Genomic DNA, 14,515 nt, shown 5'->3' on the forward strand with positions numbered 1-14,515 from the left:
CAGGCAGAGGATGGTGCCATCCCACAGTGGGCAGGTTTTCCCACGTCAATGCAATGAACCAGGATGCCCCTCCACGCATGCCCAGAGGTCTGTCTCTAGGTGACTCTAGACGCTGTCTAGTTGACACCTGCCATGAATGATCACAGTCATATTCCTTCTCCTTTTTAAATACCATGCTGGAATCAACTAAGTAAGATTTTGCTAAGGTCTTTTGTAGCCACAATTATTTTTACATATTATATGATGTGTGAACTGGGGAAGGGAGGCCCAGGCCACACGGCATGCGAGTGAGAGGCCAGCTCTCTGGAATCAGTCCTTCCCAGCCCCCTTCACTGGGCTCACGGGGATGCAGCTCTGTCAGGCGGACAGAGCAAGATTTACCAGCTGAGCCACCTCTCTGGCCCTGTGCCAGCTGCGGAATTTTGTGTTTGTATTTAGGAGAAAGATACGGCTCAATTCTTGTACGGTGTGTGACAGGCTTGAGTCTCAGAGCAATGACAGCTTCATACATGAGCTGGGGACGGCATCCTTATCTGTTTCCTGGTCTTTGGCTAGGACTGGTCCTCTTCCTTCCTTCCTTGGGTAGACCTGCCAGCGAAGGCATCGAGGCCTGAAGCTGGAAGTTCTGTTTCTGTGACTTACACTGTTCAGGTTATTGTTGGAAGGAGTTTTGATAACTTTTTCACAGTATTTACCTATTTCACCAAGTTGCTAGCTTTACTGCATAAAGTTGGTAACGGCTCCTATTGTTCCTTTAATTAACTATAGCATCTTAGTGCTGCCTTGCTCATTCCTGATTGAGTGATTTATGACTTTGTCCTCTCTCTTCTTAATGAATCTGACTACAGCTTATTGATTTTGTTCATCTCTTCCAAATGCCAACATTTGATTCCAGTATTTTCTTTATAGCTTTTCTTCCCAATTTCATTCTTCCTCCCTTTCCTCCACCGCCTCGGGTTTAATTTGCACCCTGTCTCTAGGTTACCAAGATGGGCAGATACCTCACTGGTACAGCCATCGTCTTCCTTTCTGATATAAACAATATCATAAATTTCCCTCCACACCTCACAAAGGGGATATTTTATGACTTTTCTTTCTTCCCTTTGACTCGTGGATAATTCAGTACTGTCTTGTTCTAGCTTCACATATTTGTGAGTTTTCAGGTATCTGTTTTTATTACTGGAATCTATTTAATTCTGTTAATGAGAAAAGAATTGTTTTATATGAGGTTACTCTAAATATGCTATATTGTCTACCATGGTAGATGTCTACTTGCGTAAGAAAGTCATATACACTTTGTTGTTGGGGCCTAGAGTGACCTCTGATGCCGACTGAGTGAAGGCCAGGTCTTCAGGACTCCCTGGTTGTCTGTGCTCGTTCCACTGATTACTGCAGGAGCAGCACTAAAGTCCCCAGCTACACAACTGTGAACTTAGGTCTCACTTACCAAATCCTAGTTTTTGAAGACTGTTGTCATGTGGGCACAGATTTAGAGTCACGGCACCATTTTGGCTACAACACCTTTAAATTACCTGGTGTCCCTCCTCATCCTGGTACTACTCCGTGCTCTGAAGTCTGTCTAGCTATGCGGCCGTCATTCCACATGTCTCTGGTGTTTACATGGTATATCCTTTTTAATCCTCTTCTTTTAAGGTACTTGTAATTTTATAAAGTGATTAGCTCAAGTCAGCCGAGAGTCTGGTGTGGAGTAGGAATGAAGCCTCCATTCCTAACTGAGGTGCAGTGGACAGCCGACAGCTTCTAGGGGAGGAAGAGCCAATCATCTTTAAGGGTTTGACACTTGGTAGGTCACCCCACTCCAGTGGATGGCCCCGCACTCAGATATTGACATCTATGGGTTAAGGGAGGAAAAGGACATGGAATTGAGAGTATAGGGAGAAGGGGCTGGAGCTGAAGAGAGTTAAGGGGGGTAAGAGATGAATTTGTCCAAAATACACGATATGAAATGTATTTAGTACAAACACATTTCAAAGAACTCAAAGAACTTAGTGACAATGTTACTAAAAACACCCGATATGGTATTGTGTGCTTGCAGGCTTGGTTGCTCACGAGGTTGAGGTTGGATCACTTGAGCCCAGGATTTAGAGACCAGCTTAGGCAACAAAGCGAGAAAGTATTGTTTGGGGGGTAGGGAAGAGAAGTAGAGGACGGTGGCTTTCTTTTAGACAATCTAGAGCTAGGTCTTCCTTTTTATTTAGTCTGGCAATTTCTTTTCATTAGTGGATAGTTTTGGTTACTAAGAGCACGGCAGAGCCAAGAGCGGGTGCACAACCGAAACCCCAGCACCTGGAAGGCTGACATAGGGTCAAGAGTTCAAGGCTAGCTTAGGCTGTGTAAGTCTCAAAGTCCACCAAAGCATAGATGGAGAACTTTGGGTTTCCCTGGGGCCCGTCTTAGAAATCTCTAGGTCTGGCTGAAAAGGAAATGCAGACATTTGGGAAGAGTTTTTCCCCTAAGTTGTGTCATTTTTTCCTTCCTGGAATGGAGCAGCGGGGGGGGGGGGGGGGGGCTGACTCTTCCTCCTGGACAGTGAAATGTTGATGAGGCCTAAACATCCACCTTCGCCAGCAGCAGACAGCACACTGAGGTCCTCTGAGGACAGCTCCTTGAGTCGAAACTAGCCAGAGGCAGTTGTCGGATGGACTCACATCCTGGCTTTCTGCTTCTGTTCTTCCCCTCACACCTCTCTGAGCTCAAAGCCGCCTCCTCTCCAGCAGCATTTTCCTGGAGGCATCTGCAGACATCACAGAGTGTAGGATGCAGAAGCAGGAGACGGTATTTGCTGATCTTACGAGGGAAGCCTCCCCCATTTCCCCATCAGGCATGTTCAATCACAGGGCACAGTTTAAGGCACCCCTGGCGCCTACCCCAGTCTTCTGTTCCAAAGGGAAGTTTGACTTCAATAGTTGCTTTGCCCCCTTAGTAGAGCAACAATAAGACACAAATAAATACCTGCAATTTGAAGGCTTTGCTGGCTTTTTAGTGATGCGTAACGATTACTGTGCGTCCATGAAGTTCAAGAGTTAATATGAATAGCTTGGTCCAAACATTTCATTTTATATACAGGCTTCTTTTAAATCAATTTTTACTGTTTTTGAGATTAATACAGATTTACATGCAATTTTAAGAAGCAAAACAGAGATTCCATGTGTCCATAACTCAAGTTCCTTCAGTGAATAATATCTTGTAAAACTGTAGTACAATTTTGAAATCACAAAGAAGCACTACAAAGCATACTAGAGAAGCCTTCCATCAGCCAGGCCTGGTGGCGCAGGCCTGCAACCCAGCTACGCAGCAGGCTCAGGTAGGATATCACAAGGTCAAGGCCAGCCTGACTTATACAGCATGTTCAAGGTCAGCCTGGAGACCTCGCAAGATCTTGTTTCAAAATAAAAAATAAACAGAGGGATAGAAATATAGTTTGGTGTAGAGCCCTTGCCTAGCTAGTGTGAAGCCCTGAATCCCATCTCCGTCCCTGCAGGGGGGTACTGCATCCTCACTAGGATCCTCATGTTGTTCATCACTGCAGGGGGGGGGATACTGCCATCCTCACTAGGATCCTCATGTTGTTCATCACTGCAGGGGGGGGGGGGTACTGCCATCCTCACTAGGATCCTCATGTTGTTCATCACTGCAGGGGGGGGGTACTGCATCCTCACTAGGATCCTCATGTTGTTCATCACTGCAGGGGGGGGGGTACTGCCATCCTCACTAGGATCCTCATGTTGTTCATCACTGCAGGGGGGGGGGGGTACTGCCATCCTCACTAGGATCCTCATGTTGTTCATCACTGCAGGGGGTACTGCCATCCTCACTAGGATCCTCATGTTGTTCATCACTGCAGGGGGGATACTGCCATCCTCACTAGGATCCTCATGTTGTTCATCACTGCAGGGGATACTGCCATCCTCACTAGGATCCTCATGTTGTTCATCACTGCAGGGGGGGGGGTACTGCCATCCTCACTAGGATCCTCATGTTGTTCATCACTGCAGGGGGGGGGGATACTGCCATCCTCACTAGGATCCTCATGTTGTTCATCACTGCAGGGGGGGGGGGGTACTGCCATCCTCACTAGGATCCTCATGTTGTTCATCACTGCAGGGGGGGGGATACTGCCATCCTCACTAGGATCCTCATGTTGTTCATCACTGCAGGGGGGGAGGGGATACTGCCATCCTCACTAGGATCCTCATGTTGTTCATCACTGCAGGGGGGGGGGGGGTACTGCCATCCTCACTAGGATCCTCATGTTGTTCATCACTGCAGGGGGGGATACTGCCATCCTCACTAGGATCCTCATGTTGTTCATCACTGCAGGGGGGGGGGGGTACTGCCATCCTCACTAGGATCCTCATGTTGTTCATCACTGCAGGGGGGGGTACTGCATCCTCACTAGGATCCTCATGTTGTTCATCACTGCAGGGGGGGAGGGGATACTGCCATCCTCACTAGGATCCTCATGTTGTTCATCACTGCAGGGGGGGGTACTGCATCCTCACTAGGATCCTCATGTTGTTCATCACTGCAGGGGGGGAGGGGATACTGCCATCCTCACTAGGATCCTCATGTTGTTCATCACTGCAGGGGGGGAGGGGATACTGCCATCCTCACTAGGATCCTCATGTTGTTCATCACTGCAGGGGGGGATACTGCCATCCTCACTAGGATCCTCACGTTGTTCATCACTGCAGGGGGGGATACTGCCATCCTCACTAGGATCCTCATGTTGTTCATCACTGCAGGGGGGGGGGGGTACTGCCGTCCTCACTAGGATCCTCATGTTGCTCCGTCAGTGAATCTTTGGCTCTCCCATATAAGGTGCTACTCATGTCCACGTAGTCATCTGAAGGTCCATCTGCCCTCTGATTGACTTTCTAGCTGCCAATTACAGCAGCATCACGGGACATCACAGGATTTGCCGAAGGCAAAGACCACTTCTGCATAACTGACCGCATAATTGACCGCACAACTGACCACAACGCAGGGAGGCCTCCAGCACTCTTATCTTATCTTACAGCTTTACAGCCACCCGAACTTGGGATGTCTCCGTGTTCCAATTAGACAAGACACATGTTTTCCAGAGTATAATCTTGGAAACATGAACACCATGGAGAATGTCTAAGGAGTGGGTTGGGATGTCAGGACTACAGTGAATACTAACCCTCTCTTTTACGATCGGAATACACTTAACATTACACGAGGGAGCATTCTAGCAGCGAACTACAGAAGCACTGGAAGCCAGCTCCATCATCATTTAGAAACAGGAACCTATCAACAACAGAGCACTTGTCTTTCCCATACCTTCAGTACGCATTCATAAAATGAACGGTGCCCACTGGTATGAATGAAAGATTCTAAGGCTATAGAAATCACTTGACAAAAGTTATTTTTATTATCATAATTATTACCTGTGGTTGTTTGACTAGGAATGGCCCCCATAGGTTCATATCTTTGAATGCTTAGTCATTAGGGAGTGGTGCTTGGCAGGGATAAGGAGGTGTGGCCTTTTTGGAGGAAGTATGTCACTGGGGGTGGGCTTTGGGGCTTCAAATGCTCAAACCAGGCTCAGTGTCTCTCTCTTCATGCTGCCCGTGGACCCAGATGGAGAACTCTCAGCTCCTCTCCTGCACCGTGTCTGTCATACCTGCTTGCTGCCATGCTTCCTACCAGGCTGATAACAGACTAAACCTCTGAAATGTTAGCAAGTCTCAATTAAATGGCCATGGTGTCTCTTCCCAGCAACAGACCACTGACTAAGACAGTATCATAATCAAAATCATTCTCAATGTCCTGGCCTCATCCTGGACATTCAGATTCATAGAGTTGGGGCAAATCTGTGCCACATGAGGTAGAAATCCGTTCCATCAAGAACATGTTTTAAGACAGAACTAAAGGCAAGATCCAAACCTGACCCAAACCGCCAGGCAGCAAGGTGCTTACTACGTTTACAGCATATACACACTTGGTGGACACTGGGAGTGACCCGCCGGGATGCAGCCGAGAGTGCAGTGCTCTCCAGACCTGGGACTGTAGCATCATGAGTCACAGTTCCTCGAGAGGCGGCCGTGCAGCTCTGAACCCCACACAGCAGCCAGCACAGATACACACAAACTTTATTTGTGAGCCACGGGCTAGCAAATCAAATCTGAAAATGAGACATAATTTCTTTAGTGATGAAGGAAAATAATCGTAACTGTCATTATTTTTGTGGGTTCCACACTACCTCAATGTTCATTTTTGACAGTTTGTGATTATCGAACACCAGGACAATTTCCAGGGCACTTGGGAATCATTCCGGAGGTGGCCGCAATCTTCTTACCACTTCTGAAGCAATGTGCAGGTAAGCTTTGGCCTGGAAAAGAACAGACTCGTTGTTCTATGTTTCCCAGCAGACACTGAACGTCTCCCGACCTGTGTGTCACAGGCGGCCGCTGTTGTAGCTGATCGAAAAGCAGCAGGCTGGGCTGCAGGGTCTAACAGTGAGGACACAGTGCAGGTGGGCCAGAGGGGAGAGGGGCTCACACTATTTGAGGGTAAATATTCAGAAGGTGACTCTCTGAGAAAAAAAAATAATTCAATACCAGCAATTGCTGTGGTTCAAATTCTACTTCCAACATCAGCAAATTAAGAACCTAATTGAGCTGCAGAAGAAGTAAACCTTCCTCCTCAGAGAAATCCTGAGTTAGGCACTGCCAACTCTGGTTTGGCATAGAAGGAATTAGCCGACTGAAGGAGAGGAGCTTCTTCCCACCTGTGCTTTCTCTTCAGGAAGCATTCTCTTCCCTCCCTGACCCACCACAGCACCAGAACTGCACAAAGCTCCCTTCCAGGGGAATTTGGGGATTCCAGTGCCACATTCCTCTTCTCTGGGATCCCCAGCACAATGTATTAGTAAGAGTGGATCCAAAGACCCAGGCTAACACAGCACCGTTGTCTGGTTACAACAGTGACCATGAGATCTGGATTTAAAGAGTCCCTTAAACAAGTGCAACAGAGATATTTAGAAAAAGTAACTCCGATCTCATCCAGAAACACTGAGAGTTTTTCTTCTGAGACATGGTTTTACCATGTAATCTAGACTAGCCTTCAATTTAGAATCCTCCTGCCTCAGCCTCCCAAGTGTGGGCCACCATACCCACATTAAGAGTTTGTAAAAGTGCAGACTTTTGTTCTGAAAGAGTTATAACCATGCTAGCACTATTGTTAAAAACTACCTAACTTCCTACTCACGGGCTATTTCATAGCCTCACGGTTACCTCGGGGATAAATTCTAAAGTCCTCTTCACTTTACAGATGAGGAAATCGTGGCCTAGAAAAGAGAAGACTGTCTAAAACATTACAACCTCTTAGTAACAAGCTGGCATCCGCTGAATGAGAAACACACCTCACGCGACTTTATTCATGACTGAGTCCTAACAGTGGGGTCAGGGACTTCATTCCATAATCATTGAGCACTTGCCTATATTAAATTAGAAACACAAACCTACCATAATACAAAAACTTCTGGAAGACTCCAGAATAATTAACTTGGTCACACTCAGTCTTTGCTCTTTGATGGAACTTAGGACTCCCACCCCCACCCCAGTGTCTCACACTTAAGGTTAGATTGGCATTTAGTGTGAAGATCCTAAAAATACCAATTTGAACAGTTTTGATCTCTACAAAATTGTTGAGACTGAATTTTTTTCAGGCAAGTCCATTTTGGTCCTTACTGCATTTGAAGCACTGTGCTGGGAAATCTGTGAGATGTAACGGTCAGAAGAAGAGAGATCAGGTCATGGGAGAGGAGCTGGGCCCTGGAGTCACACAGGCTGGGCTGGGAGACTCGGGGTCATTCTGATTAGCTGAAGGGCCCTGCGCTAGTTACCCCCCCCACACACACACAGGCTGTTTCTACAGGGTCTGAAGAAGACATGTCAATTCTGGCACGGAATGTGCACAGCTTAGGTGGCCACTGCCATTACTATTATGCCCTCAGAAATGGGCAGCCTGGCTAGGCGTGGTGGCACACACCTGTAATCCCAGTGGTTGGAAGACAGAAGCAGGAGAATCATCAGGAGTTCAAGGTCATCCTCAGTTACAGTGAGTTCAAAGCCAGACTGGGCTATATAAGACTCTGTCTCAAAATGCCAAAAACAGGAGGGAGGAAGGGATAGAGAGGAAGAGATAGGTAGGTAGGTAGATAGATAGATAGATAGATAGATAGATAGATAGATAGATAGATAAATAGATCGATCGATCGATCGATCTGAATCACAGTCTCATTGTTGGAGAACGTTTCTTCCAGAGGAATAATGAAATCCCTGTTTCTGTCACCCAGCATAAAGGTCACTAATAGGTCTATGGAAAAGATATAATTGAGATTTCCCAAGCTGCTACTACTCCCCGTTCATTACCTCCACGTCCCTACTATTACTGCAGATCTGTCTATTAGGCCTAAGGGCCCTGTCTGCTCTGTCAGTATGAGGCAACAGGGTACAAATGGGACCAGAGGGGAAGGAATTGTATGGAACTGAGTTCCACTTTTGTTTTAAAATATTTGCAGTTGGTTATCATATTTAGTTTATATTAAGGCAGTAGGGAGATGATCTAGAAATTACAAGATAATAAATCTTCCATTTATATTTGAAAATCTTCAAGATTATCTTCTAAAAGGATATCATTCTGCGTGCTAATTTTTTATTTGAAACAAACTATAAAACCATAAAAATCATCTGTCATGGGTCCATCCCATGTGTGCTGGTCTTGGTCGACGGCACAGGTCAGTTACAATCCTGCAGCATGAGACGATGCAATGACATTGAAGCCTTGAATTCCAAGCACCCACCATCTGTCTGTCTTCCTCACCTGCATCCTGCGGCCAGCACATTGCTCACATTTTGTGTTTCACTGACTCTTCTTCCCTAACTGATGCACATGGCAGAAGTTTGGGCCCATTTTCCAGGGAAGGAAGCAACCATTTCTTGACTGGCATCAAAGCCCTTCCAGCTTTTCATGATGCCTCAAGTTCACCAGAACCCCCACCTCTAACTGGGTCACCACCACCGAGGTGTCCATCTCTCCTGAAAGCGAGACTCTACTGGAGACTTAAACTTCCAGAAGCAAACTTTACTCGTGTTGTAGGGAAAAGAAAGAGCTATCAGGAGGCAGGATTCCTCTTAGCTCGAGGCAGATTCCAGGAGCCTTTTAACATCAAGAAATGCTATCATCAATGCTGAAGCTGGGAAGCCGACTTTCATGATTCAGATCCTGCTACTCTGAACTGTAGGTCACCAGAGTGATGTTTTCTTGAAGCTACGTAAGGTTGAGGGCATACATGGACCTAGCCCTTGAATGAGGGGAGAGGAAAGCATCTGGTGGCTGGGACACCTTAGAAAGCAAGTTTCTTACGGCAGGAAAGGCACCTCTGATCTACTGGCATCTTGTAGTGCAGTTTTATCTATCTTATTTAACTCCTCCGCCTGGCATCCATATAGAGATGGGGAGAAAGGATCAAGAGCGTAGGGAAATCTTTTGGGTTCCACTTAGATAGTGGTAAGTGGCATGCACGAGAACTCAGTCTGGGCTTTCCCATCCCTTCAGAGATCCTTTTGTAACTCTTAACACAGCTCTTGGGCAATTTCCCAGAAAAAAAAATGCACCTTGACTCATTTTGGACAAGATTTCGGGACTCTCTGACCACGTTAGGACCCCTTGCCCTGTCCCATGGCTGTCCTTGCCAGCAGAACCTGAGGGGTAGACTCTCCTCAGCCCCTCCTGCGGAGCTCTTGCTGTATGGAAGCCAGCTCTCAGGCCCTCCAGACACATCACACTGACCTGCAATAGTTAGGAAGCCAAGCGGAAGCTGAACTGGGAACAGAAAGCATGGGTTGGGTATCAGCTGAGCGTGCAAGCGCTTTCTAGTACTATGCTGGACAAACTTCCTCAGTGTAAACAAACTCCTGCCTGGGGGGTAAAGACACTGATCTGCTTCACAAGGATGCTATGGGAACCATGTGAGAAAGGTACAAACATACCAAGCATTGTATCAGTCTCTTAGATGACATGGAAGTCAGGGCTGTTAATATGGGAGCCAGGGGCTTATGTATTGTATCAGGTCAGGACAGACCAGCCGTTTACTGTTTTACAGTTTGCTACTCAGTGACAGTCCTGGGACAATGGCTCATCTCCAATAGGAGGATTCCCTACAAACTGCACTGAGTTTCCTCATCTGCAAAAGGAGGATTTCATACAAACCGCACAGAGTTTCCTTATCTGCAGTAGGAGGATTCCCTACAAACCGCACTGAGTTTCCTTATCTGCAGTAGGAGGATTCCCTACAAACCGCACTGAGTTTCCTTATCTGCAGTAGGAGGATTCCCTACAAACCGCACTGAGCTGTAGATGGACAGACTGCGTACAAAAGCCCAACTGGGGTCCGGTCCTCTGACTACGATTATTAGAAAATGACCAACGACAACAATGTCTGTAATCTCGGAATGGGAAGAAGCAGTTTCCATGAATGGAGAGCAAGCACCAGGCACTTATTCATGGTAATGTCTACTTGAAATTGACCAGAAACCTCCATACTTAATATTGGTGATGAGCACATGAGACTTGTATCATTTTTGAAGAAACTTCACCAAAACTAGCCTAGCCCAAAAGACTGAGGCTGCTTTAGGACCTTAGCACTGTCACCTAGGAACAGTGAGACCCAGTGACCACACACGTAGATCACCACAAAAACACTAACTCCAAACAAACTATAAACACTACTGCTTAGCATTTGAAATTGCATTATCTTTGGACGGTTTGTTATATGTGTTCTGTTAAATGACATTCCCCTAATTCAATGTATTGCTTCTTATTTTTTGGAAATTAAAGGGGAAAAAGCAATAATGAACAGGAAATACCTTAAAATTTCAATTCATAATTGAAATTAATAGTAAATACTATGATTTGTTGGAGTCACTACAGAATACTTTTAAATATTCTGCTCCTGGAAGTCATTTAAATGAATTTTTAAAAAATCATCCTTTCAAACTTTTCATGTATTGTATCTTCAAAATACACTTTTGATAGCTGGGATTACCATACTCTAATATGAAAGCAATAAAGAGCTATGGTTTTGCTTATCTGAAAGTTCTTTAAAGAAGTGGAAAGAAAATTTAATACCTGAAAGGCAGAGGAAAGGAAAACAATGATAAGTGCTATACTGTATTTACTCAAAGGTCACACTCCAGCAGCTGTTCCACAGCCCTGACACTCTAGACAGGGAAAGGCGCTCTGCGCCCATCAGGGGAGCTCCGAATAAATCTGTGCGGTTTATTCACGATGCCATCTATTCTCACTGCATTCGTGGCATTAGCCAGGCTTGGTTCTTACACTTCCTTGTTCACAGAAGATTAGAGGTGTGAACAAGAATGAACTGGGGAGTTGTCATGAGAGAACAGGAACAGTTCCATCCTAAGGCAGGGCTGGAGTCGGGGGACAGAAGGTACTGGAAGACTGGGCTATTGATGAAGGGACACAAAAACTCCATCCAAACTGGCACAGAGATGATAACTGGGCTTACAATTTAAACAGCAAGGACCAAGCAGGAAAGAAGATATATACAAGACTGATTTCATAAAATATTATAACAAAATGATTATCCTTAAAATTTTTCATATTTTGGCCACTTAGAAACCCTATCAGTTGTCCCTTATGACGCTGGCTAAGAAAACACTGCCAGGTTGTCTGCTTCTGTCCTGATCATAGTCCTTAAACACAACGGAAATCTCATTGCTACTGATCAGATACTCCATGTACCTGCTCTCGCACATCAGGGTCCCGTCCCTCAACAACCAGTTCAAGGCGCCATACCGAAGTGTCACATTCTGGAACGGGTCCAAGCTGCCAGCCAGCCAGTTCTCACTATGGGCTCTTCAAGAGAAAATGGCTGGGAGGCCAACTGTCTGCTGTTTGAGTTGAGACTCCGGTACCCACACTGGCAGTCTAGCACATGACGTGATGGGCTCAAAGTCAAGGTAAGTGGCCTTTGTCTACATGTCAGCCCTGTGCACAAGCATGCTTGATTTGATCGCCTCTGCTTTCTGTATATCATAAAGAATACATCGCACAAAAAGACAGACAGACAAAAGTGTAACTTACCTCCTCACTCTCGGGCTGTGCAAACACAACTGGCTGACCCGTATCCGAAGCTTCCCTTATAGTGAGGTGCAAGGGGACGTCTCCTGCAAAAGCCCACGGGCAAACATCAGAGCCAGGGAAGCTGACACGGGCACCCACAATCTCACTGCTCCAACCTCAGAAAGAAATAAAATTTGAACTAAAGTCTCTCGGACTAAGTTGAATTATGCCTACCCTCAATTTGCTAAACGCCTAAAAGAGGAATTTCCGATGCAAATTCGGGTGAACATTTCCATTTCAGGCAGTCCAGTGACTGCGCATGCATAGGTAAAGCATCTGACTCGTTCTTTGCCGAAGATCTCCGGCACGGAATAGCTCAGAGGACGCCCCCTGTAACGGCTGACAGACACGTCGTGTCGCATGCCACGAGGAGACGATGAGGAAAGGACGCAGATGCAAAGTAGTCCCCAAAGGCACCAGGATTCTTCCTGATGTTGCCAGATGTATGAGTGAAGACAGTGGTTATAAAGAGGGCTCAGCTCCCAATGCTGATGACCCAAGGAGATCCCCACAGCCTACACTGTGCAAGCAGAGAATCAAGCCGTTCTCTGGCCTCCACATATGATCCAAGTGCCTGCACCCACACACTGTGTACAAACATAAAGTGTAACAGAAGCATTTTAAAAGTAGGTCAGATAGAGATTCCAATAGGAGTCTGGTTTTGAGACACTGTTCTTTTTTACTATCTACTGACCCACGCAGCATGACACGTAACTCGTGAGCTTGGCCTGCTCTCGGGAAGCATTGCTAGGATACAGACTGAGGTGGAGCAGCCGTGCACACCTGACCACGCCGGACCCAGACTCCCAAAGGCTGAGGACCAGAGTGCAGTATGAGTCATGAGCAGAACTGTCTTGTCATGTCTCTCAGCAGTCTTAGACGTGCCTGACCCTGCAAAGGTTACTGAACGTGGGCAAATGTGGGCTTCATGTCAGTATCGCACACAGTGCCCTGTCAAGTAATATAAACAATGCAGAAGTCTATGTCACAAAATATTGTAATTTATTACACAGGGCATGGCAGAGGGACAGATAGTTCAAGCTGCTGTTGTCAGCCAGCTTTGCAATTGTACTTTTTGGTTCCAATAGTTTGTTTTTTAATTAGTGTATAAAATGGGTTTCATCATAATATTTTCACAAATATTGCTGTACTATGCTCATACAATCTCCAAACTTCCCTAAATATCCATGGTGCTAATCTGGGTTGTCAACCTGACTACATCTATGACCAACTAAAATCCAAGCAGCTGGACACACCTGTGAGAGATCCGAGTTGGGAAGACCCACCCTAAATCTGGTTATACCTTCAGGTGGCGCCCACATTAAAGGTCATGGAAGAAGGAAGCTTTTGCTTTTTGCCTGCCTCCCTTCACTCTTGCTGACAAGTTCACCTATTGTGTTGCTGAAGTATTCCTTTGTTGGCATTAGGACCTACTTCTTTAGGATTCCAACATGGACTGAAGACCAGATGAGACATCCAGCCTCGTGAATTGAATAATTACTGGATTTTTAGCTCTTCGGTTCAGGTTGAGAGAAAACCATTATTGGACCAGCCAGACCACAGACTGTAAGCCAGTCTAATAAAGTATTCTCTCTCTCTCTCTCTCTCTCTCTCTCTCTCTCTCTCTCTCTCTCTCTCTCTCTCTCTGTGTGTGTGTGTGTGTGTGTGTGTGTGTGTGTCTCTACTCTCTTCTCCCCCCTCTCATATGCAGAGTTCTATTCCTTTAGAGAGCCATGACAAATAAAACACCCAACATCTGAATGACAACATCCATGATTATTTCATTTAAGAATTTTAGCGTTGCAGCAAATCTGACTTCCCTTCTACAGATCAATTCAAGACTGCAGGAGATTCTCACCAGAGCAGACAGGTAAATGCTACAATAAAGTACTTAGAAACCCGGAAAGTTTTTATCTTGATTTATGAATAGCAAGGAAACCCGAATGGCTTCTTTCTGCTGCAGAAATGGAGTAAAAAGGCCAATTCTGTATTTCATACAATCACCTGCTGACATTGAACTTGCCCTCCAGAGAGTCCTAACACACAGACACGGAGGACCATGAGAGGCCACAGTGAGAAATGGAAGCCCAGGGAGCAGTCTGGTCAGAAAGGGCATCTTAAAAAAGAATCAGGGCACATTCCAGATGTTGGGCAGATTTTCTCTGGGATGCTCTGGGATGCTCTGAGACTTAATTACTGTGTATCAATATCCCTTTCGGTTCGTGTGGATAAAGGTCTAACAGCCACTTCAGGCTGGACGGGTGGCTCAGTCGTAGAACACCCAGCCTTGAGTTCAATTCCCAGGACTCACGTCCTGGAA

At 46.0% G+C, this 14,515-nt stretch overlaps 1 protein-coding gene across 3 annotated transcripts in view; it reads right to left on the bottom strand.

Moving 5' to 3' along the window:
* Positions 1 to 6,114: 6,114 nt before the first annotated feature.
* Positions 6,115 to 14,515, bottom strand: part of Nubpl (NUBP iron-sulfur cluster assembly factor, mitochondrial) — a 183,555-nt gene continuing 175,154 nt past the window's right edge. For all 3 annotated transcript variants that reach the window (XM_075947420.1, XM_075947421.1, XM_075947422.1), the window contains 2 exons: positions 12,157 to 12,239; positions 6,115 to 6,376 (listed from right to left, as the gene is read on the bottom strand). In XM_075947420.1, the coding sequence (XP_075803535.1) occupies positions 6,314 to 6,376; positions 12,157 to 12,239 (146 nt within the window). In that variant the 3' untranslated portion in view covers positions 6,115 to 6,313. The remainder of the gene's footprint in view (positions 6,377 to 12,156; positions 12,240 to 14,515) is intronic.

This window comes from Microtus pennsylvanicus, chromosome 14 (genome assembly GCF_037038515.1).
Source record: "Microtus pennsylvanicus isolate mMicPen1 chromosome 14, mMicPen1.hap1, whole genome shotgun sequence".
Lineage (NCBI taxonomy): Eukaryota > Metazoa > Chordata > Mammalia > Rodentia > Cricetidae > Microtus > Microtus pennsylvanicus.